Below are 25352 nucleotides of genomic sequence, written 5' to 3' on the forward strand. Positions count from 1 at the left end.
ATGGTAATTTTTCTAAATCTGGGAATTGGGCATAAACGTGCTTAATGACTTCTCCAGGATTTGACTACACAAAACTGCTGTGTTTAATAAAGTTTGATTTAAGTTATTTCAAGCTTAGTATCCCTGATTAACTCAAATTTTTCAAATTTACTGCGTCTGATGATGAAATCTTGAGGCTGCACAGCTTTTGTTCAAGTACAGTTGCCTTCAAATGAGAACACTGAACGCTGAGGAAAAGATACTGCATAAGGATACACACTTCAGTGGCAACGTTCAGTGTGCATCTTGCATTATATATTTCAGCTCACAGAGATCTATATAAGTTGCAGTGTTTTAGTTGGTATAGTTTTAATACATATATCTATGTTGTCAACAACCAAACTAACAAACGAAGAGTCCTTTTCCAGGAAGAGGACAAGGAGCTGATGTGACATAGTTATTGTAATGTAATTGATTTTCCTCCTACTCCCGATACTCCAGAACAAAACCAAATTGTTTACAATACTTAAGATATTCTACTAGTTCTACTTAGTAAATAAACATACATTTGTAACTAATGCCTTTCCTTCCATGTGTTCATCCAATGAAGGGAGTTTGCTTGGAGAGATCCAGAACTGCCTGAAGTCATTCACATGCTGCAACACCAGTTCCCATCGGTCCAGGCGAACGCAGCCGCCTACCTGCAGCATTTGTGCTTCGGAGACAACAAAGTGAAAACAGAGGTACTGTAGTGATGCATTTCTGATCCGGGGGAGGCTATAAACTAAAAGAGCAACTGGAGCACTGGTCTTGGTTTTCCTTTCTTGTTGCAACACCATATTTTGGAGCTCGTGTGTTTCTGTTTGCGCTAAGTGTAGTTAATATTGAAGTACTCTTCAATATGTGTTCAGATGTGTGGAATTGCAGACAAATACGCACACATCTTTCCTCCATAACAGCTGGAAATGATGTGGATAAATCTAATGTTGGGTAGTGTAATCTAGCAGAAATGTGGAGTACATTTCTTGATACCTGTGTTCAGAGAACCTGTTGATGTCTATAGACAAATTCTAAAGGAATTTGCTTTTTCATTCATGTGTGGGTTTTATTTGTTATTTTCAGAATAAATATTATGTAAATAAAGTGTTGATGTAAGTTCTACAAGAAGCTGACCTAGCACAACTCGCTGTTGCTCAATGGTGGTAGTTTCGATCTTCTGCTAAAGATGGCAGCGATCAGAAGATGTAGGCAGGCTCATAGGCAGACTTGCCATTTTTTAAGAGGTGGGACTCCTCATGTAGGAGTTCTTGGGATATTATTTATCTGTGTACGTTATTCTGTAAGATCTTGTTTGTTCCCTTTTTATTTTCATTGTTACAGGACTCGTTTGGGAAATTATAAAATGTCTGCTTTTTTTTTTCTCAAAAAAGCACAACAGAACAGCAATATGACACATTTAAGCACTACCTGAGTGTGATGTTAACTTCTCCATCGTATCCGAAGTAGCATCTCAGTTGTTTGCCCTACTTAGCACTGGAGCTGTTTGGTATTTGACATGCCTTACTCGCAGAGTACCAAGTACTGTAGCTGTATGGTACCATTCAGAGAACGTTCCCCTCAAAGCAGAGGCCAGCAGCCAGTATTAGTTATGACAGGGAAGAATCATGATTAATATATTCCCAAGGTCAGCAAAGCTTTCTTTGAAGATTGCATCAACTTCGTATTTTTGTTAATTATTTAGATTTATTATTTTATTGTTGTGATGAAGACCAGATAAATTTTCCAGACTAGACAAATATTAAAAGCATTTGCAAAACAAACTAAATGCCTGCACATGTTTCATGCTGAAACATAAAGGTAAGCATAAGAGTATCAGGAAAAAGAAATCATTTAAATTAACTCAGAATTAATAAATTATACTCTGATCTAATGAATGTCTGCCTGAATTAGTTTTTTTATAAATGTATTCAACAGTACTTTGTTGGTTCAATAATGTACCATTTTGTGAGTGGCTTTTGGTTGGTTTGTTTTGGTTTTGTGTGTTTGGGGTTTAATTTATGAATGGAATTGCTGTTCAGAGAAGCAACAGTTGCTACATTTAAAGATATTTAATGACTCAGTAAAACAAAATTCTCAGGAATGGTTTTCTAACTCCAGTTTTATCTTGAATTATATGTACAAAAACTGCATCTCATCCTGGAAAAACGGTAGATCCGTTGTGTCTCTTGGAACTTGCATAGGTGGTATGGATGTGTAGTGTAAATGTCAACACAACAGCGCTTCAAACATTGTAAGAGAGATTAAGCAGTCCAGAGGAGGGCCACGAAGCTGATCAGAGGGCTGGGGTACCTCTCCTGTGAGCGGAGAGAGGAAAAGGCTCCTGGGGGGACTTCATAGAAGCCTTCCAGTGCCTGAAGGGCCTACAGGAAAGCTGAGGAGGGACCTTTACAAAAGGGGCGCCTTTATAAAGGGCGGGCAGTGACAGGACAGGGGGAATGGTTTTAGACTGGAAGAGAGTAGATTCATTCTAGATATTAGGAAGAAATTCTTTACTGTGAGGGTGATGAGACACAGAACAGGCTGCCCAGTGAGGCTGTGGATGTTCCCTCCCTGGAAGCACTCAAGGCCAGGCAGGATGGGGCTGTGAGCAGCCTGGTCTGTAGGGAGGTGTCCCTGCCTGTAGCAGGGGGCTGGAACGAGATGATCTTAAAGGTCCTTCCAACCCAAACCACTCCGTGATTCTAAGTGGAAATGTTAGTTATTTCTTGATTCTGTTCTTCAGCATCATAAAAATTATTAGCTTTAAAAGGGAATAGCACTTTTGTTTCTACCAGCCTCCTGCATTTACTTTGTATCAGATAAATAAACTATAGCCCGATGTTCATGGGGCTTCGGACTTGGTAGCTACAGATGTGGCCAGAGAATCACCTGGGACTTGAAGTCCATTGGTGCCCTCAGCCAAGGGGTCCTTTTGAACAGCAGCGGCTTCACGTGGCTGATCAACGCCAAGCTTTGTATGTCTGGGTGTTGTAACACACGTGATAGATACTAGCTGTGGAACTGCTTCCTTTTGGAACAATACACTTTCATTTTGAAGAATAAACTTTTTCAACAGAGATCTAGACAAAATGTACAAGTCATCAGTCTTTTCTTTTAATCTACTTCAGGTGTGATTTCACAAGCAGAAACAGCCTGTGGGACCTTCAGGTTGGGTTTTGGTTGTGTGTTCGAAGCCTCTTCAATCTGTCTGCTGTTAGGGAGAGATGAAGTTATTCATCACTACGATACCCAGTGCCAATTTCCAAGAATGTAATAGAGAGGGTGCTGGTTCTCAAAGCATCAGTGTTAATGGATTTGGCTAAACCTCAGTTCTGTTCCCATTAAGTGTTGTTTTATTCACCTTGTGCTGTGGCCAATAAAAGTGAACTTTAAAGTCAAAAATTCAGGCAAGCTGGTACATATCAGTGTATTTCAAATGGCCTTGTGTCTTGCCAAGCTAATGGGTGTATCACTTAGAATAGAAAAAGGGCCTCTTTAAATGTGGTCCTATGCTGAAGTAGAGAACCCCCAGGACTGCGGTTTCACTTGGAGCTGAATGCTTAGCTCAGAACCACTGCCTGGGTAAGAAAAGGAGTTTGTTGTATTTCTTCAGCCTGGGATTTCCTTCTGGGGCAGCAGCAGTTCAGCAGCTGTAGGTGTGGGGTTTTCATTGCCAACTTCAGCATATTCTGTGGATGGTATGGCATAAATATACTGTACAGTGCTAAAATAGTGCCAGGTTATAACAGACCTATCTAATACTGCAAATAACTCATAGAAAAAAATAGCCTTTTGATGTGGATTTTTAACTCAAAATAATGTTAATCTTAAAATAGAAGAATAGTAGAATATCCTGCCTTTAAAAATAAAAGCCTTTTAAAACCATAGAGTGAAATGCATGCAAGCAGCAGGCACTGATATTCCTGCCTGTTTCCCAGGTGTGCCGGCTGGGAGGGATCAAACACCTGGTGGATCTCCTGGATCACAGAGTCCCGGAGGTTCAGAAGAATGCATGTGGTGCACTGAGAAACCTTGTGTATGGAAAGTCTACAGATGAAAACAAAATAGCAATGAAGAACGTTGGTGGGATCCCTGCACTTCTACGATTGTTAAGAAAATCTGCTGATGCAGAAATAAAAGAGCTCGTAACAGGTATGTTTTGGATAGAGACCAGTGCAGAACTATAACATAGATAATGCTTCTGATGTGGATGAGACCTAGAAATAGTTGATAAGTGACTGGAATTGAGTATATTAGCTGGATTTTTATTTGTGTGTTGGTATTTGGTCATTTTTGTCAATTTTGTATTTTGTCAATACAAAACCACATATTTTGATTACTAACAGTTAGAAGCATTAGCATAGAAGTACAGATTCATGGGGAGAAGTGAATCCTGAGGTTACTGCCCCAAAGTTCCAAAGTAAATTTTGCCTCAGTGTGATGCTCCTACAATCACAGCCAGGCCTCAAGTCAACATTTCTTTTACTCCTAGCCTAAGTTTCATTACAGGTATCTTTTTTATTTATTTATTTATTTTTTATTTTATTTTATTAGCTGCTGTGAACAGTTTTAAGATCCTGCAGAATTCAAAAGATGAAAGCAAACTGTGCATATGTGTTTTACAGTTTAGGTAAACAGTTGGAAATATGCATCTTCTACGAGGCTCTTAGTGTCCAGACTGTACTAGAACAGTCATGGCAAGCACCTGTGTGTTCACCCTCAGCTCTGGATTGTGAGGCACTGCATTTAGCTTATAGGCCATGAGTTTGGTACTTGTTGCAGAGAGAAAGAATAAATGACTTAAAGTTCTAATGGATGAAGGAACTCCATTTCCTTCAGAACAAACTGGATCTCTCGAGTATTGCATACCTGTCAGGCAGCAGAATGAGCTGTACCTTAGGAAAGAGGAAGGAATGTTTCCTGTCAGTCAGCATATGTTTCAGCTGGGTTTCTTTCCTTGAGTAAAAGAGGAGAGTATTTGTTCATGAATATGCTTGCTTTCCTTCTCAGCACTGTGGAAGGATCAGCTGCTGCTCTGTTAGGGCTCTCTGTGGGGGCTGTCCTCTCACCTTCCTGCTCCTTCATCGAAGAGATCACAGCCTGGACAGTCAGCCAGGATGGGGGATGCCAAATCAATCAACTTCAGTAGGAGAAAATGTTACATCAGGGTGAAGCAAGTGCTTTTTTGGCAGCTTTGCTGACTATTTATGGACTGTTATTCAAACTAAATGCGTAGGCAAATTCTCTTGTTAAAAGCAAGGTCTGTTAAGTAGCCAGTATTGCTGCATATCTGTTACCTCTAGCGACCACAATGGAAATCTTTTCTTAAGGGGTTCTCTGGAACTTGTCTTCATGTGATGCGGTGAAGATGACAATCATTAGAGACGCTTTGTCAACGCTGACAAACACTGTGATAGTGCCACACTCCGGGTGGAACAGTGCCTCCTTTGATGATGATCATAAAATTAAATTTCAGACTTCCCTGGTTCTGCGCAACACTACGGGATGCCTGAGGTAACCTCCTGTCCTACAGCACCTCATGGTACACAGCAGCCCTGCTTCCCACCAGGTCCTTCTTACCCTTAATCTTTAAGGCAAAATTGCTGTTGCATTCCATTTAATTCTATCGTTCAGACAGCTTTCATTTATTTATTTTTTTCTGTATTAAGAGAATATGAAAAGTACAAAATCACCAAGAGGTGTTAATTCTAATGGCTAGCAGTTAAATCTTGGCTGGTTTTTGTATGAAGTGCAACTGATCACTGTACTTTTCCCATCTGAAATACTGCTGGTTTTGCACTGTGCTTATGGCTCGTGAGTTTTATGTGTCTCTAGTGATTATTTCCTAGGAATATGTTTACAAACTTTTTCTATATATACAAGTAAAGAAATGTTTGACTATTCCCTTTGTGGATTTCTCAAACTGCAATAAGAAGAAAAGTACTCTTCAGAATAATAAAATATGAAACTAAATCATCTGAGAAGAGAAATCAAAGACCCAGGGCAGCATATGAGCTATTTCTGTTCATTTGTATGTTTGTTTATCACTTCAATTTATTACTTTTCAAACTTTTCCATTAAGCAACGCAGTAAGACCACAGTTTTTCAATAGATACACTGAAACTGCTTTTTATTTTCTGGTAACCTTTTATACTCCAGAATATTTTCACATACTACTATTTTTATTTATTGGGTTATTTTTCAAGGCAAGGTTCACACTGTTGTTGGACATTCAGTGCTACTACAGCACCTAGAGAACATGCACCTTCATGGTCAGCATGCAGAGTTAGCAGCAGCCTGGTCTCAGAGCACATCCACTCACCAAGTACATGTCAGGATTTGCAGGGTGGTTGCCTCGGAGGCAACTAAGTGTCTGCATACCCTTCGCTGCTTACTCTGAAGCACAGTGCAGCCTGTTCCTTTCCACACACCCTAGTTTATACTTCTATGTATGCATATTACAAATGTCAGTGGCATTGCACCATAGAACACAGCACTGAATGAATCCAGTCTTACAAAGAGGCAGCAAAGGGTATTTTTAATAGAGACGAGCCCAACCACTGTCCTACAGCGTACATGCTGTACTTTTGTGCTACTAGGACAGAGACAGCTTGTATGGAAAAAATCTGTGAGAAAGGTATTCTCTTTATGGCTTGTTTTGTCCTTGAGTCAGTTCTACCTTGGAATTATCATTTGAATCTTATTCATCTCTTATGAAAGTTGGGAGGGGGGTTGCTGCACCAAATGGCATGTTTGCTTTTAACTTCTGTAAGCCAGTTATTCTACTTATTATTATTCTATTGGGGTTTTGCTTGTTTAAAAAAAATGAAAAAGTCATCTGCAAACTGTCTGATAAATGATGTCTGTCTGTCGGTGGGTGCACTGCATTCGTTCCTCATTTTGACTGTTTAGGAATCTGAGCTCTGCAGGGGAAGAAGCCCGGAAGCAGATGAGGTCCTGCGAAGGGCTGGTGGATTCACTGCTCTATGTGATCCACACCTGTGTGAACACATCGGATTATGACAGCAAGGTGTGTGCTCATTTCTGAGGGATTTCTAATACTAACCTATGTGTCTGATCTGATCTCTTGGGGTTTGTGTAATGCAGTTTCTCACTGTGATGTTTTTAACTCAGCTGATGGTCTCTCAGCCCCAGGTCACTGATGCACAATCAAATTCTGTCCCGTAATGCAGTCGTAATTTGTCCTGGACTATTCGTTTCTGCCAAGTATTCATTCATTTAATAATAAGCTCTCGTGCTTTTCATTTGCAGATTACAAAACGAGTATAGTAGGGAAGATTATTGTAAATGTTTTCATGTTTGGTGATATCAGGAGAGAAATTGCAAGGAAATTTTCCCAGAGAAACAAGTGTAGTAATGTCCAAGGCCCAGAATTAGAATTTGGTGCTTGTGCTTTAGGATACCTTTTCATCTGCGCTTAGTTTGTTTGCTTGTTTCATCACTACACGAGAAAGCAACAAGTTAGATGATGTCTTTACAATTTGGTTTCAGACAGTGGAGAACTGTGTGTGCACCCTGAGAAACCTCTCCTACCGCTTGGAGCTGGAGGTGCCTCAGGCACGTCTGCTGGGCATCAATGAACTGGACGACTTGTTGGGAAAGGAGTCACCGAGCAAAGACTCCGAGCCAAGCTGCTGGGGGAAAAAAAAGAAGAAGAAAAAAAAAACTTCACAGGAGGACCAGGTTTGCCTTTTTTCTATGATTACAAATGTTTAAGATGCTTAGCTAACGATGAACATAATTTGAAGAAAGATACCATACGTTGAATGAAAGTACAGAGGTTTATTGTATTTACAAATACATGTTCATTTCTCAGTGGGATGGAGTTGGCCCTATACCAGGATTTTCCAAGTCTCCTAAGGGGGTAGAAATGCTGTGGCACCCTTCGGTGGTAAAGCCGTACCTAACGCTTCTAGCAGAAAGCTCCAATCCAGCCACTCTCGAGGGCTCTGCAGGATCTCTCCAGAATCTTTCTGCTGGCAACTGGAAGGTACCTGAATTCCTGCTCTTCCTCCTGTTTCTTTGTAGAGTGTGGCATCAGAACTTATGTGCTATGAAAATGTTATTTCTGCAGTGAAAGGCAGTGTCAAAGATGGTAGGCAGGAAGAGCAATCTGGAAACTGTACAGTCAAAATGTACGTGTAATAGGCAGTAGTAACACTTCATAGCATCAGGACTGTGGTATGTAGTATCTCGGTTACGAGCTTTAAAAAGTTGTATTTGCTCTATCATTTTTATTTCCATATATTGCTGCTTATGGCTCTTGCACACAATGTGTTACAACAGCAATAGGTGAGAATACTTCATTAATGTTATGTGTTTGTCACAGAGAGATGGAGAAAATGTTAATTGCATTCTTTGCTGTAGAAAACCAGATAAGGCTGCTTCATTTTATGCCTTGTTTAAAAAAAGGTTGTGTTAAAGTTGGCCCTTTTTAAGAAAAGTACTTCTCCTTCTTCAGTAATTTGTCATCTATTAGGATGTTTTGTTCTGTTAGATCATTTCTTAAAATGTTGTGCCATAGCAGGAATGAGTGAAAAGAGCAGAGTCAGCCCTTTTTCATAATGATAAAGGGAAGCATTTAACTGTTAACATATCATCTTTGCACTGGAAAATGTAAAGATGTCCTTAAAATACTTAAGAATGATCATCTAATAAGAGACAATTTCAGTCAGAATGTCCCACTAGATCTGCAGGTAACTTGGAGCTCTGTTACAGTTTGCAGCATACATTCGAGCTGCTGTAAGGAAAGAAAAAGGACTGCCAATCCTTGTGGAACTCCTGAGGATGGATAACGATAGAGTGGTTTCATCTGTGGCAACCGCCTTAAGGAACATGGCGTTAGATGTTCGGAATAAGGAGCTCATTGGTGAGTCCAGAGCTGAGAGGAATGAAGAATAAGTCTGACCTAATACTGCAAGAGTACAAGGGGAGGTTCTACCAATAGAGATAGCATACTTGATTTTACTGTATCACACCACTTGTGCCCCAGAAGTTAATCTTTTTGCCAACAGGAACTTTCCAGAGTAGTACCGTTACTTCAGTTTGCCTTTGGCCATCTTGCAGGCCTGTCTCTTCACAATGGACTGAAGTGACCTCACATGAACTGGACAGGAAACTGTCAGTACAAAATATGATGGAAAACACAACTCTGCTTCCTTGGAGCTAATAAATGGTAACCTTCTCAGAGGGCTTCAGCGTCCCTTATGTGTACTAAGAGAACAGGACAGCCCTGCTGCCAGAGCACCAGTAGATGCTTTAATAGTGCTGGATAGGAAGAGAGGGGAAAAATCCTCTCCTAGTGAAATATTTCCACCAAAACCCAGATTAGAACAGTGTATGTATGCCTTTGCTGAATTAAATAATCAGTAAGGATGTTTGCTAGAAGAACTTAATGGTTTTCTTCTGACAGTTTTAATATTTAACATATAAAGCTCTCATCTATGCCTTTCTCATCTACCCTTTAAAAACAAAAGTAAAAGCTTCTCCTGCCTTGGTCAGGAATCTGTCTACTGTGGCAAGTGTTGACCATGCCTTGCTCCTGTGGCCCAAAGGAACCTGCTAACTCATGGGAAGATGTAACGATGTTTGATTTTTGCAACAGGAATTTTCTATATTGTAGGCTAATGGGGTAAGCATGCAATAGTTATTTATACAGATAAGAGATAGTTACTCTCAAAAAAATAAATGCAGTTGAAAATTATGTATTTCTGGAGCTTTACCATCTGGGATGTTCAGAACATGTTTTCTTGCAGAGCAGGTATTATATCCATAAAAGATTAGGAGAAAAACATATATTTGTGTTCCATTGCATCAGCCACATACAGGCAATACTCTGTGATAATCTATTTTCAGAACTTTTCCTTCCCCTCACAGCAGAACTTGTCAGTTAGGGACGTCCCTCCACCTGTGCTCTCTCTGTCAAAGCTTTAGCAATTGAAGAGTTATTGGCTTTCTAGGCATAAAATACTCTGAGACACGAAGTGAGTCAGAAACTAGCCCATGCCAGTGCCCTGTTTAATACAACTTTATCACCATTTGTTGGTGCAGAGCTCTGGGCTTTCAGTAATTGAATCTCTAAGGGGAAAAAGATTATTTAGAAGAATGGGTACTCTAACAAATAGCAGTATAAGATGGTATGTGGAAATTTGTGTTGCTGAGCTTGCCAGAACATTGGCAGTGACAGAGTAGTACTGTGTACAGCGTTGTTGGTAGGAACTTTCCACTGTGTTTGAAAAGAAATTGCTTTTGTGTGCAGAATTTATTTTTGGATAAAATTTTTCCCCAAACACATTATGCAAATAGACAGTGAAGGGCTTTGAGAAAGGCTTCTTCATCAAGCACCGCGGTATACAAATACAATCTTCAGTAAAATCAATTAATAATCATTTAATTATCAACAGGACCTAAACAGGAAAATAAAATAAAAAACACTTCAGCTGTACTTGATTTCCTTTGTTTGCAGTGTGGTTTTTCCTGTCAGTAATTGAAACTGAAGGAGCTGAGATCTGATCTCTTGTGGGTGACAAACAGGGTGAACAGAATGTCTGAAGGAAAAAGGCCCACATGACTGTAAGGATTTCTTTAGCCCCCCATAAATGAAGCCGAGGAATATGCACAGCTCCTGAAATCACATGAAATAGTGTAATGTTTTCTCTTGAACAATTCTGCTTTCTCCAAATAATCTCTGTTTCCAAATGCTCCAGTTTTAATACCAAAATGCAAGTTACTTCTCGTGGTTTTTAAGCCAGAAGGAGAGAAGGGAAAAGAGAAAAGTGATCTCTACTCTCACGTACTGTGTAAAGTGTGAAGTCTTGGTGTTTTTCCGTGGATTGGATCCCGTGTTCCATTTGACTGCTTTCAAATGCAGTTTACTGATAAGTCTTAGAATTTCAAATCTCAAGTACCAGAACATACGTTCTGACTTGGTTCTGTTGATGGGTTGTTACAGGCAAATATGCTATGCGAGATCTGGTGAATCGACTGCCAGGAGGCAATGGCCCAAGCATATTGTCTGATGAGACTGTAGCAGCAATCTGCTGCGCGCTGCATGAGGTCACCAGCAAAAATATGGAAAATGCCAAAGCCCTCGCTGACACCGGGGGAATAGAAAAGCTGGTGAACATAACGAAAGGAAGAGGCGACAGGCAAGTAGGCAACAAATTTCATACATCGTCTGTTTATTTCATTTCAAATGTGTAAGAATGCAGGTAACCGGGGGAGGGGGAGTTTAAAAATAAAAATAAAATTTAAAAAATCTGTTCTTGTTTTTTTTTAATTGTCCTGATCTGAGTAGCTACCAAGTCTGAGTCACACTGGGACAGAAGAGGAGGCAGTTGGTCTGGTACCTGCCATTCTTTTACAGTGTATTCCTTACAGCTTTTGGAGACTATTACAGGTGCAGACAGTAACCACATTAATGGGGTTTATTCAGGGAAAACAGTATTTGAAAACTTATCTTTTAAACACCTACAACATTAATAGAGTATTTAGAGCTTTTTGAAATCAGAACATGTTAACACCTTCATCAGGATAGGTCAGTAACTATTAATTATATCCAGCATGGCCAGTTGTTAGGCTGTGAGGAAAATCTGCCCTACCAAACAGTAACCTTGCCAGTGGGATTGTCTGGAATAGGACTGCGAGTGTTGGTTGATGGGTTCTGGCTGTCTGCAGACTGCTGCAGGTCTGTCTGTGCCATGCAACCTGGTGTGCTAGGGCCTTCATAGGGCACCATGGGCAGCAGCACTGAAACCTTTCAGAAGTAGGTGGGTAGCAGAGCATCACGTCATGGGAATGCTGCAGTGTCTGAGTCATGCAGTGCCAGCACCAAGCCAGCATCAGGGACCCCATGGAGCTCTGATCAGGATCTCTGCTTTAAGCTGCTCAGCATATCTGATGGAACTCATGCTGGCAGGACTCTTGTATAAAGTAGAAAATCCTGATCTCCCTTCTGTGGCCAGCAGAAAGCTGACTATCCAGTCAGCCCGGGTGCTGTTCCCACTATTTGATAACACAGCAGTGGGGAGGAAAGGATCTGCAGCTGTGCAGAAGTGTGAATTAAATGCACAGCATTTTTATCAACATCTGTCTGAAAAGAAACTGTGGACTGTATTTTAAGTATCTGTGATTTATGATAGTTTGTATGTTCAAGGTGTCAGCTGTGACTATAACTTTGTTGTTCTGTAGAGATTATGTGGAAAGTTGCTCTTACAAGAATAAGAGAACAGGGTACATAGAAGAGATCTGGAGGAAATGACCACAACTTATGCTAGGAGAGGTTGAGGTTGGCAGTTGGGAGGAATTTTTTCACAGGGAGGCGGTCAGGCATTGGGATGGGCTTCCGTGAGTGACAGTGAGTCCACATCATGGAGGTGTGCAAGAGCCACGGGGATGCTGAGCCTGGGGCCGTGTGGTAGTGGAGGTGTATGGAGCTGATGGTTGAGATTCGTGGTCATTATGAGGGTCTTTTCTCACCTATGTGATTCTGTGACTGAAAATCTTTGAACAGGTTAGAAGTGTCTACTCACTGACTGACGTTATAAACTGCAATTTTTTTCAGCTTTTTCAGTCATGTTTTTCTTTCAAAAAGTGTGTTTGGATGAATCTTCACACTGACAGGAAAAAGCACGTGTTTGATACAGATGTGCTGTGGAATTTAATTTCAAATCCCTTCTTCAGTACCAACAGCAGGCACGATGACATGACTGTTCTTCATAGCAGGCAGAGCAATTCCCTCGCCTTGCTCTTGAGAATGGAAGAAGTCTTCCTGACCAAACCATTCCTGTGGTAGCACAGCACAGGTTGGAGAACCAAGTCCTTCTCAGAGGATGTTGGGACACAATCAGTACCATCTCCCTGTAATTTGTTTGCTATTTTTCTACTGCTAGGAACATTGTATAAAATTTTAAAGTGTATAGCCTCAGTTTTTGTGAAATGTACTAAACAATATTTCTTATCACCATGTTTTGTTGTTGTGTATGATGACTACCTGTATTCCTCACTTGGGTGACTTGAAGAGAGAATTTCTAGGCTGAAGAGGGAAATAACTGTCATGTCAGTGTACACAGCCTTTGTTGACCCTGCTGACACTGCTGGACTGCAAGCAGCACTACTAAGAGCTGGCTTTCTTCACAGCTGCAAGGTTTAGGCCATTCCAGCGCTCCAGAACACCATTCTGTTTAAGTGGAGTTAGTGCTTTCTACTAATGCAGTGTTTTTTATTTCCTTAGATCTTCACTGAAGGTTGTCAAGGCAGCTGCTCAGGTGCTGAATACGTTATGGCAGTATCGAGACCTTCGCAGCATTTATAAGAAGGTAGATTGCAAAATTAGCTTACATTGGAAAATAGTTGTATAAAAACTCCTAAGCTAAGGTGAAGCAGTAATTTATGTTCTTTGCTTTTTACCACTCCTCAGGATGGATGGAATCAGAGTCACTTCATTACACCGGTATCGACACTTGAACGTGAGAGATTCAAATCCCATCCCTCGTTATCAACAGCCAATCAGCAGATGTCACCGGTCATACAGTCAGGTCAGTGAAGACACATCAAGATCTATTGAAGGGATACCTTGTATCTCATTGAACTCAAACGGCCTTTGGGTTGACTTGGCATTCTAAAGCACGGGGGCCCCGCTGTGTTTTCTCCATATTTAACCCTACAAACAGCAGTGCTTCACGAGCGCTGTGTGTGACCATGTCTGATACTGCTGGCAGGTTTCAGACCCCACAGTGTGTGAGCATCTCCACTTGTGCATTCAGATAAAGCACACTTTGAAGTAAGCATGCCCTTTAACTCCTTAATGACAAAAGCTCACATGAACTCGGAATGTGAGAACTGTATTCCTTTTGCAAGAATCTGAATCAGATGGTGATGGTGTGCTTCCAGAACACCAGTAGGCCCCAGCTGATAGCGGGCATGCAGCCATGGGACCTGATTAGATGTAGTCCTAAGTGAAATCCTCAGTGCACACTGTGTGGACATCTGGACTTTGTCACTGTTTCCCTCTACAAAATCACTGCTTTTCAGTTGCATGGCATTGTAGGTCAGGCCTCTTACTTAAAAGCACAGAGCAAGCTCACTAGTGAGGGACCTGGTTTTGTTCCATTATAATGAGCAAAACAAATGCAACACATCTTACTCTTCTGACTCCTCACTGTTGCAGTAAGCCCCCCTTTGTTCCTTTAACATCTCCAGGAGTAGGATTTAGATCTTTGTGACAGAACTGCCATGCAAGGCTTTCAGTAGGTTTTGTATCCTCTGAATTTAGCGTTTTATTTCATCCAATTTGCCCTTCTATTTTTATGTGAGTAGATCTCTCTTAATACTGAGAAAAATACATTTGCCATTTGCTAAAATAATTGATCAGCTCCTACAATACAGTTGATTAATTACTTACAGAAACAAAAGGAACAACACTCACACAGCTTTGTGAAACAGGGGACTGAAAAACAGGGACTCAGGCTGGGATTTATTTTGCTATCAACCGTATCCTGTAGTGACTTGGGGAAAAACAGCACATCCTTCCTGCCCGGAGTTCCTCTCAGCCACCACCATACAATACACCAGACTGATTTCTCTGCCTGGTGTCATAAAACAGCAGACTACAGTCTTCAGTTCTAGAACATTTTGTTGTTTTCATCTTTTTGGTCGGTTACATGTTTGGTTTTCTCCCAGCCCTTTGGGATTCTGAGAGATTGTCCTGAACAAACATCCCTTTTTCTTTCTCCAACCACATGGTACCAAAGGCAGTTGCTATGTACTTTTAGATCTAGTTGCTAAGTTGCACATACTGTTATCAAAACTGCACCTTGAATTTGTGGACTGTTTAGGCCACGTATCTACAACCAGAACCAAAAGCACGTTCTCAATAGAAGCAGCGACACTGAAGCAAGTTCTGCTCAGGCTCTGGGAACTACGAGCTTTTCCTGAAGCTCTCCCCCTAAGAAATGCTAGCAGAATGACTGTGGTGCTCTGGTTCTGTGAACTGCAGGTAGGAAATAAGACGGGAAGTTCTGACATCATATTCTGAGGCTGTTGTACTTCAAAGAGCACTGAGCAGAACTAACAGGAAGTGCCTGTTTTTCTGTTCCAGAGCGTGACCAAGCTTAAACTATTAGGATGGAAGCTCAGTGCATAAAACTTATCTGCAGAGTACTGTGGGAACAGCCCTGCAGGTTGCAGCACACGCAGCAGATATGGGAGAACATTTGTACCTGGTCTGTAGCAGTTGTTCTTGGTTAAAGTCACTCAGTGCACGCATTAAGTTGACCGCTTTCAGGTGATGCTCCCCCAGTTTAGCTTTTTTAGCCTAGAGCATGCTAGGAAAATATCAGTAATTAAGCTGTTCTTAATAACCCGAAATTGTGAATATGATATAAAGGACACAGCTATTGGAAGAAGAAAAACAGTTATCTGTGAAAAAGAAAAGAGCTTGTTATACAAACTTTCTGCATCTGTTCACTGTAATAAAAGCAATGGATAACATTGTATTGTTTTATGATGGCTGTCAGCCAACAGGAGCTGACCAAGTGGCCAAGATTCACTTCTGTGTGATAATGAAAGGAAAATAGTACAAGCCTGTGCATGGGTGACTTCAGCCAGGCAGAGTGTAATGTTTTCTGACCTGTCTTGGGTGACAAGGTGGACTTGAAGATTCTATTTAAGCGTAACCTAAATAAAATCATAAACTTTAACAAAGAAATGAATGAAATGGGTAAGGTCTCTTACTTATTTTGAATCACTATGGAGTGGTGACTGGTTGTAAAAGTGTCAGTGGTAATCTCATGGTGATGGTAGCTCTCATCATTGCAGTCCTTCGTACAGGAAAGGCTATGCACTAATTCTGGCCATTACCCTCATCTCATTTGCTGATCCTTGGAGAAGGAAAGAATAAGGAGAGAAGAGAGAAGGTCAGGTTTGAGAAAGATGATCAGTCTGTGCAATAACAGCCTTTCTTTTTCCATCAGTTGGCAGCACATCTTCATCACCGGCTTTATTAGGAATTAGAGAACCCCGCTCTGAATACGATAGAACACAACCTTCTATGCAGTATTACAACAACCACGGCGATATCATTGCTCATAAAGACATCTATACTGGTAAGCTACTAGCTAGGTGACCTCCTAGCTGGAATAGGTAAATATTCCTTCTATGTGGAGCTCATGCAATCGTAATATGGACAGCTGCATTAGCAGAAATGTTGCTTTTAATGTTGTTTTCACTTTTATTCATTGCACGAGGAAAAAAAGAGGTTTTTTATATATATCTGCTATTTTCTTTAAAATTACAAACGTTACCAGAATAACAGATAGTCTTTGAGGTCCCTTCCAAACCAAGCCATTTTTTGATTCTTTGAATAAGAGGAGATCTGTTTATGTACTGGGAGACGAGGTGCTTGGAAAACTTATTTTAGTTTAAAAATCTGTTGCAGAAAATTACTTTATTATATGCTTTATATGTTATAATCAAACATTATTTTAATATGCATATATATTGTTATGTTATTATAAAGCTATACCTGTACTTCACACTTTCCTGATTTTGCTTTTCCTTCTTCAAGTCACAAAATAAGAGATGTTGGTAAAAAGGTAGAAATAAATTTCTCATTTTAAAGGTTATCAGCAGCACACATGCATGGGGAAAAGAAAAAAAGCATTGGAGTTTCTGCTTAACTACTGCTGAAGGATAACATTCACTTGTATCTCATGACTGTATTATTAGTAAACTATAAAATCTGCAGACTTAGTTGTTGGAGTGCTACATAACTTTTCTAGATAAAATAAAAGCACAAAGACAAAAAAATAGACGGAAGCTGATGCCAAAACCTATTTTCTCACAGGTTCCAGCAAAACATCCCCAATTTACATCAGTTCCTATTCCTCACCAGCGAGAGAGCAGAACAGGCGGCTACAGGTGAGTCTGAAATTTGGTATTGAAGTGATACTGAAATAACTGGACTCAGCACGTGGTGTTTTAATGGAACTTTAAAGAGTTTAAGTGCACTTTGCAATGTCAGAGTCTTTTCTGCAGGGAGCTGAGCATTTCTGTCCTGAGCAGTACGTAAGCTGCTGTCAGCTTACCGCTGTGTTTTCTTCCTGTAGTCCCACACCTTTGTATGTTCTTATCAAGGTTGGATCTCAGACCGCTGTTCTGACTTGGCAGATATTTCAGGTTCTGTATTTTCTACACGTGCCCTAAAAACTCAGCTGTGGATTGTTACTGGCTCCGCAGTGGATGCAGGTGGGTGAGCTGTAGACAGGCTGAGAGGTTTTTCCTGCATTAGTTTTGCCTGGAGCCTTAGGGGCGTTTCATGCAGTTTTCGTCACTGGAAGAGCTACACTTCACTATTCAGGGAGAGTTTTGTGTGTAATGTGTGTAAGTTCTAAAAACAAGCATTTTCTCTGTTTAATTACATTTTAAAAGTTTATTTTTCTTTCACGTTGTCAACAGCATCAGCAACTGTACTACAGTCAAGAAGATACCAACAGAAAAAACTGCGATGCGTACAGGTTGTACCTGCAGTCCCCACACAGCTATGAAGACCCATACTTTGACGACCGAGTTCACTTTCCTGCTGCTTCAGACTATACAACACAGTATGGACTGAAATCAACCACAAATTATGTAGACTTTTATTCCACCAGACGATCTTCTTATAGAGCAGAACAGTACCCGGGTTCACCTGACTCCTGGGTGTAGCATCAAAGGAAAAAAAACCAACAGTATATTTCTCATCGTGCTTGAGAAGAAATGGAACGGCCTCATTTGATGTCTCGGTAATGAAATCTGAAGGTGAAATAAAAGAGGAAACAAGAAAGTATTTTGGTTTGGGTTTTGGAGGGCATTTGGCTTTGGTTTGGGTTTTTTTGTTTTAGTTTTTGCTGGGGGTTTTTTTGGGTGAGGAACCGTCAGAGAGAAAAACTGGAAGGGATGTTTCTTTGCTCTGTTTAGATGTTAGGTATTATTACTTGTAGCTTCTGTAGTCTGGTGAGGGTGTGGGCGATGTGATGAAAGGTTTGAGAATTGAGTAAAATGAATTTGGAAAGTGTGTAGGTCAGAGCAAATTAAACCTGTTTTTTATGTGAATAAAAGTCTTGTTCTGATAGTTTGTACAGAAAAAATAAAATGGATGCCCTTGTTTTATTGATATTACTAAATGTCAAGATTGTATGCTATTATGTCGTGTAAATTTCTTTCATTGGTGTAAATATGGAAATGCCACATCGGTTTAAAGTGCCATCCATTTGTAATGCAGTGTGTCATTTTGAAAGAGATTTGAAACATCGTACAAAAAAAAATACCAAGAAAATGTTATAAATTAAAAAAAATACAATTAATAGCATAATTTTGAAGCACAAAGTCCAGTTCAGCATATCTGCACCTCTGCCATTCCCATTCTCTGCATATTTCATACAAAAACAAACAAAAAACTTCACTGCCATTTTCTATGCACATGGAAGAACAATAAATATGAAAGTCTCATCCATGGAAAGCTGGTCCCTGTTCTTTTTTTCTTAATTATTTTTGGTGTGTGGAATTTCAGAAACAAATGCTGTGAATGCAGGGTGCAACTGCTTTTTTTTTTAATCAGGTTAAACACATCAGATCGCTTTGGCCATTGTCTCAGCATTCCACAGGGCACGTGTTCCAAAGGTGCCAGGCTGCCATACCAAAGCATGAAGTTATGCCCTACTCACCCTTTGTTCCCCAATTACTTTGGCTACAGGCAATTGGGGTATATTGGAACTTCATCCTGTGTTCTTCCCAGCACTCCTCTACTCCTCCCCTTGTTCCCCCCAGTAAAATTTCTATCTTACTGCTTTCAGGGAGTATAGTCTCTAGTTCGCACTTCCCTTGGATTTACTTACAATCCAAATCACTGATGATATGGGAGTAGCCATGTGCTTTCCTCATGCTGTAGAGTCTGTTGACTTTGTATTGTTCTTAGTTTTTTCTTTCCCACCCCAGCAAATTTCTTCAGTTTTCAGTGTCTGCAGATGCCCCAGCTGTGTTGGTGCAGTGATGACAGGTAAAGGTAAGCAGAACTGCTCCAATTAAATTCCCCTCTCCTTACTTGGCTTGGGGGGTACTTCTGCCCCCTGGCTGTACGGGGAAAGAAACAAAGGGGTAAAGAGCCCAGTAGAAGAAATGAGTTGGGTCTTAACCTCTGTTACAGAGCCAAGCAACTCCCCACTGATTGCAGCGTGACGTGTCACTGAGGGACAGCACTGTGCAGGTGGTGCCTTTTCTTTCCTGGACTTCAGTTTTCTCCTTTTAAGGTAGGAAAGAGTTTCCATTTAATTCAATTTGAGTTTGTTTCTGGTAAGAACAGTTTGGTCTCTGATCTTGCACCATAGTTCTCACTGCCTTCAGAGTCGGGTACAAGCTTTGCTACAAGGATGAATGCAGATCAATGTTGATCATTTGGTACACCCACAACTTTACTGAGCCAGATGTATTTATTTGGTACTGCATTGTCCCACGGTGCTTTAAATTAGTGCTGGATAATAAAGAATGGTCTGACAGGATCACGGTCTGCTCTGATTTCCTTGGAATCTGCTGACATCTTTGAATCATTCTTACCTCTCAGCTGAGACTTTAATCAGGATCAAAAGCAGCGAGGCGTGGGCGGGCACCCAACTGGGATCTTCTGTGATGAGGCAGATATATTTTGTTATGGTCATTTTCTTTGGTTTTTAATGGTCCCATCATTTATGTATTTCCACACTTTGTCTCGGTAGTACATGATTACAGTCATCTCCACAGTACTTTTGTGGGTTAATTTCCCTTGATGTACGGTTTCAAACCAAATGCATGAAAGTGGGGAAAATCGGGGCGCAACGTAATTTCATTGCTCACCTTCAAGTGCAGGCTGGTGCTTGGGCCAGCCAAAGGGCCGGAGCGTAAACGGAAGGCAGGGGCTTTAAAGTGCACTGCATACATTGAGTTACATTCAGATTGATATTCTGGTGAGAAAAATAAGAGTTAACTACTCAAAACGCCAATGTCCTTAGGACAGGGTGATGTTAATTTGGAAGTTAAAAAGTTAAATAGTAGTAGCACCCTGGGAAATGTTCTTTATTTCCATCTTTCTAATAATTAAATTGTAAATGTGGTGAAAGAAGAACTAAACCTTATCAAAATCAGAGAGCTAAATAGCTTACGATTAGAACAGCTTGAGATGTTGAGTCGTGCAGTACAGCAGCACTGTGCTAGTCCTTTTCCTAAGGAAGTACTGCAGAGGGCAATTAAAAGCAGCACTGACCTCAGTGAAGCAATTATGCTCACTCAATGCTGAATGATGGGAAAGAAGGGCAGAAGCTAACACGTCCATAATTCCCTATCCTCAGCAGGAAGTGCCTGCTATGAACAAGTCAGGGAATGTCAGCCATCCCTGCACGCTCGTGGCTCTCGGCTGTCAGACCCGACTGGTGCCACGCAGCTGCTCTGCTCGGCTGGCAATGTGGGTTGGCCAGCAGCTCGCACCGCCTTCTGAAATTTCTCCTGTGTGCTCCAAGACAGATGTGTGCTTTGGCAACATCCCAAGAGAGGCATCGAGCGACTCGGATGGGTGCAGAAGCTGCAGGATGTCTGCCACAGCACCGAGCTAAGAACCCTGCCCAGGGCTGCAGTGAGATGCCTGGCTGCGGGCTGCTGTCGGTGGGAGGGCGCGAGAGCTGCAAGTGAGACAGAGCCTGAATGGGCCGAGCACAAAGAGCTACAGGGCGCTCAGAGGGGCCCGGCTGCTAAGAGCAATCCTGTTGCCATGAAAAAGACATTGGCTACAAGAGTTAATTTCTAATGGGCATTTATTTGGAAAGCGAGCAAAGCCTCTTCTTCACCCGCCCTCCTGCTGCAGGGATTGTTCTGAACAGTTTTGTCTGCTGGCTCATCCAGTTACCTCCTGATGAAAGGATCCCCATCGTTTCACTTCATGAAAATATTGATGATAGCTTTGCAAAACACGACAGGAAAAGTTGCAGGGAAAAAGTGTTTGAAATCATCCTTTTTGGCAGTTGTTCTCTTTTTTTTTCTTAATATCGTGGCCTTTAATTGTGGCTAAGGACATTTTACACGTATGCCTAAGTGTGCTTTTCTACCCCGCAGTGTCAATATTCTGCTCCGCTTACTCCATACTGATTTCCCATATCATCACAATATAATACTGGCATTTGCTTGTGTTCTCATCTTGGCAACCTTTGTGTAGTTGTGATTTTGTGATGGCTTGTGATGTTATCCACAGAGCGTGTTCTCTGGGCAGAACAGTGTGCACCACTGTTGGTGATGAGTTATTTGCAACCTCCCCAGCACCATCGCTGCAGGACAGAATGAAATCTTCCTTACAAGAGAATGACTTTGTGCTTCAATTAGCTCAAATCTTTATAGCAGTCAGTCTGCTGCGATGTTTATCTCTCTGTCATTAACATGTAATGAATGTCACCTTAGGATCTTGCAGCAGCATCTTACAGTGCTACTGTTACTGTATCACAGGAGAGCGTTTGGGTTTCTGAGTGAATTCGGGTGGATTTATTCTGTGTGAATTTCACAACTCGTCCAGACCCAACTATGTTTCTGCATTAGAATGCCCAGTGTGCATTTAAAAGAAATTGATGCTTGAGTGAATGAAATGACTCAAGTCTTTTCCTTCTCTGAGTCAAAGGACTCCAGTGAAGTTTGCACAGTTGCAGATTAGAGAGTTCAAGTAAGAAGTTATATTCCTGTGTGATGCTGTCTGCAATATGAGCCTTGCCAATTTCAGCTGATGGGCATGGAAATGTTTTTTTTCCTAAATTAAGTCTGTGTCTTTGTCTCTGATGTGATACATTTATGGATTTTTTTCATGAGTTCTTCATAAAAAAAAGGCCTGCTCAGAAAAGTTTACCTCCAGCCATAAAGGACACAAAAAGCTCGAGCCTTGTATATTTTAAGTCCTGGGGGGAAGTTGTCATCAGATTTGGAACACGACGACCTTAAAGGTCCCTGCCAACCCAAACCTACGTTTATGATTACTTGGATTTTTTATGGTATTTTAATTAACAGTAGAGTTGGTAATTATATCATAATTAGACTTGCTTGTGTAATCATCCGAGCTGTGCCACTTTCATGAAACCTAATCAGGTGTGTCTAAAACTGGAACACAGTAGAGGTCTTTCAGATCACCTCACTGCAGGCACTCACTGCTGAGTGCTGCGGGGCACCCCAAGTTCTGGTATGTGTCATCTCACATACCAGTTATTTCTGGTGGTGAAAATCTCCTTCTAGTTTGTTCTCCTTCGCGTGTGTTACATGAAAAACACAAGCAGCGGGGCACCTGGGAGGTGATTTCCAGCTGGTTCCTTAACGTATTTGTGAGTGCATTTCTCCTGACTGGGAGAGTGAAATGAAAGATCTCCCTGTGCATCAGCACAAAGTAATCATGCTCTCCGAGAAGAGATTGATCTCCTTTAGGACTAAGGGCAAAAAAACTCTGGCTCATTACAGATGGCTCAGAATCAAGTCTCAGTTCATTCATTGTGTCCTAAACAAATCAGGTAATCAAGTAAATCCACAATCAGCTGGTGCACCTCCAGAATGGGCAGAGATGCAGGAAACTGAGATCATCACATCCCATGAAATGCTGACTGTTGAGAATTTTCCCTCTGCCCAAAAATCATTCGTCATACGTGAGTGCTTAATAGGGAACAAAATACATCATCCTGCAGCATGGCTGTAAATTCTCCAGCACTTCCATTTATACAGATCCCACTTAAAGCTGCCATTCATCCAGAGAGGTTACTACACTGTTGAAGAAGAGGATTTATCTAAATCTAAATATTGCATACGATTATTATCTCAAACAGTGAAACAGGAATAAAGCCGTTCGTCAACTGCCAAGAAGCCATTCGGCTTGGATCTGCCCCCTTGCTGATGTTAAATGTTCACACCTCAGGAGCAAAGAAAGAACATTTTAAAAACTTTCTGGCTACGCTGACCTGTAGCAGCCTCTTCTCGCACATGACAGTAAGAGCTGGAAAGGAAATTCTGCTGTAGCCCAACTGCAACGTCGGTCCTGCTAAGCTGTTCACCAGTTACGAATTTTGACAATTAAATTTGTAAAGAATGCAAAGCAAAACAACTCTCAGCTGTTTTTTCCAAACTTTCCCCATGAAACAAGGGAACTTCTGAGAGTATTTGAATGAGACTGAAAATGCCCCACATCTGAAAACCTTGAAGCAAAGCCTACTGAGTAACTAACTGCATGGAACAGAACATGGCACTGAAAATGTTAGAAGTCTCCAAGTATTTTTTTTGTAGACTTGGCTGCCATGCATTTTTCTTCGCTACAGTGGCTACCTGCTAAAGCTAACAGGTTTTAAGCTGGTGCAGAAGATACGCTGGCAGCTAACAAATCTGACCGTCAGTCGGTTTGGTGCCACAGCCCAGAAGCTGTTTTGCAAGGAGCACTGGCCGGCCATAGGGACAAACGGACTGAGATGGAGGCTCCTCAAGCAGAAGGCATGAAAATGCCCGAGCGACGAACAGGGGTCTAAGCAGCACAGTTTGGAAAGTCCTGCTATGAGAGGCTACAAAGGGCCGTGAAAGCCGTTCGCAGCTTGCCCGCCCTGCTGCTCCCTGCGTGCTAACATCCTCCACTTCGCGACCGCCATCCAGAGGCGGCCTGTCTACACACTGTTACTTTCCTAAGACCGAAACGCTTTTGCTTCCCCATGAAGTTAGGACAGAAAAATCACTTCCTGCACTTCGCAAGCAACGCGTAAACAGGATCCCAAAGAAGACGCGATTTCCCAAGACTTCTGTACCTGCCGCCCGCCCTACGCACAGCCTCCGTCCGAGCAGCGCGGCGCCGCTGCGCCGTTCCGCCGCTGGCTGTCACGCCCCCTGGTGGCCACTCGCTCTAACTGCAGAAAGCTGCGGCCGTCAGAGGAGCGGGCAGCGAGGCGAGTGCCGGCGGCGGGCAGCTCCGAGCAGGCGTGGAAAACCAAGCACACAAAAATTGTGCTCCCCCCATTAAGGTCTGCTTTTAGGGATAACGGCCCGGAGCCGTGATCAACAAAACATATGATTTTTTCTTCTGTGTTTGATTTTGCAATCTCTAAACCAGCTAATTTTTGTGGCACAGAGCAGAACATGTTTGCAGCACACAAAAAAATCTCTTTGACACCCAGAGTTATGGTTTCAGTGGCTGCACTCATCACAACACATGCAGATTTTGCTCCCTGACTCAGCAGAGGGCACACCGACGTGATTCAAGGAACCATCAGCAATACTTTTGTAGCTGGATTTTCAAGCGACAGAATACTGCAACACAAAAAAGTAGTGAGGGCTGTTGGTACTCTAATATTGCTGTGTATTCTCCCTCGGCACAGCGGGTGCATCGAGGCCCACGAGGTGGAGCAGGAATTGCCTTCTGCTCTCCCTGCCCATCATCCCGCACAAAGCTGAGCGGCCCGAAGGCCCCGTTGTCTTCCTACAAAATCCTATCAGCACTGACAGACTCAAGACAATGCCAAAACATAAGATCTTCATCCACGACAACGTTTGCACCATTTATGGTGCAATTTATTAGAATAGAATTCCTTAATGGATTTTTTTTATATATATATTTTAAATACTGAAAGCGAAAGTGTGAATGAATGTACCAAACAGTTACAGACTGGGTACATCCACTTCTTGTGCTCTGTTCTAAGGCTATACTCAGACATTCACCGTGAGCGATGCTATTTCTGCATGGGCCATCTATACGGATGATGCTAATTCTATGTAGTGTTAAACAGGATTAAGGACTGTAACTCTGGGATTATAAACATCACAGAAAAGACTCGGAAAATCTTACCGACAAGGCGGTTATTTCAGAATTCAGTACCGATCACGTCAAAAACCCCGTATGGAGTAAGAAAAGCCGTTACGGCGTTCTGCCTTTGAAGGCAGCTCCGCTCCGTTCCCGCAGTCGCTCCCCCGAGGCGCCGCACCGCGAGCTGCCAGCGGCCGGAGCGCCGTGCTGCGGTAACACGGCAACGAAGCGCCGGGCTCTTCTTTGAGAAGAGAAGTAAGTTACCATTAACTACGTACGTTACGTAAATTACGTAAAGTGACACGTGAGAAATCAGCCCGTACCATCCGTAACTCCTCGCAAGGAGCCACGCCACACCGAGCATCTCGGGCGCTTCGAGAAACGACGCGTGCTCGCCGTTCGCTGCTGCGTTGGATGCGACGTTTGGTTGTGCAACTTTATCACCGATTGGTTCTTTCCTCCTTGAACGCGCTCCGTAATTACCACAACGCGGCCGCCCCGCCCCGCCGCCCTGAGC

At 41.9% G+C, this 25352-nt stretch overlaps 1 protein-coding gene across 11 annotated transcripts in view; it reads left to right on the forward strand.

The window, feature by feature from the left end:
• The window catches only part of PKP4 (plakophilin 4), a 46657-nt gene extending 28314 nt beyond the window's left edge, over positions 1-18343 (forward strand). For all 11 annotated transcript variants that reach the window (XM_010713951.3, XM_003207760.4, XM_031554253.1 and 8 more), the window contains 13 exons: positions 590-722; positions 3957-4170; positions 5349-5532; positions 6931-7048; positions 7531-7722; positions 7856-8029; positions 8758-8908; positions 10991-11186; positions 13271-13355; positions 13457-13574; positions 16011-16142; positions 16883-16956; positions 17494-18343. In XM_010713951.3, the coding sequence (XP_010712253.2) occupies positions 590-722; positions 3957-4170; positions 5349-5532; positions 6931-7048; positions 7531-7722; positions 7856-8029; positions 8758-8908; positions 10991-11186; positions 13271-13355; positions 13457-13574; positions 16011-16142; positions 16883-16956; positions 17494-17742 (2020 nt within the window). In that variant the 3' untranslated portion in view covers positions 17743-18343. The remainder of the gene's footprint in view (positions 1-589; positions 723-3956; positions 4171-5348; positions 5533-6930; positions 7049-7530; positions 7723-7855; positions 8030-8757; positions 8909-10990; positions 11187-13270; positions 13356-13456; positions 13575-16010; positions 16143-16882; positions 16957-17493) is intronic.
• Positions 18344-25352: the final 7009 nt, after the last annotated feature.

Source organism: Meleagris gallopavo, chromosome 7, assembly GCF_000146605.3.
Source record: "Meleagris gallopavo isolate NT-WF06-2002-E0010 breed Aviagen turkey brand Nicholas breeding stock chromosome 7, Turkey_5.1, whole genome shotgun sequence".
NCBI classification, from domain to species: domain Eukaryota; kingdom Metazoa; phylum Chordata; class Aves; order Galliformes; family Phasianidae; genus Meleagris; species Meleagris gallopavo.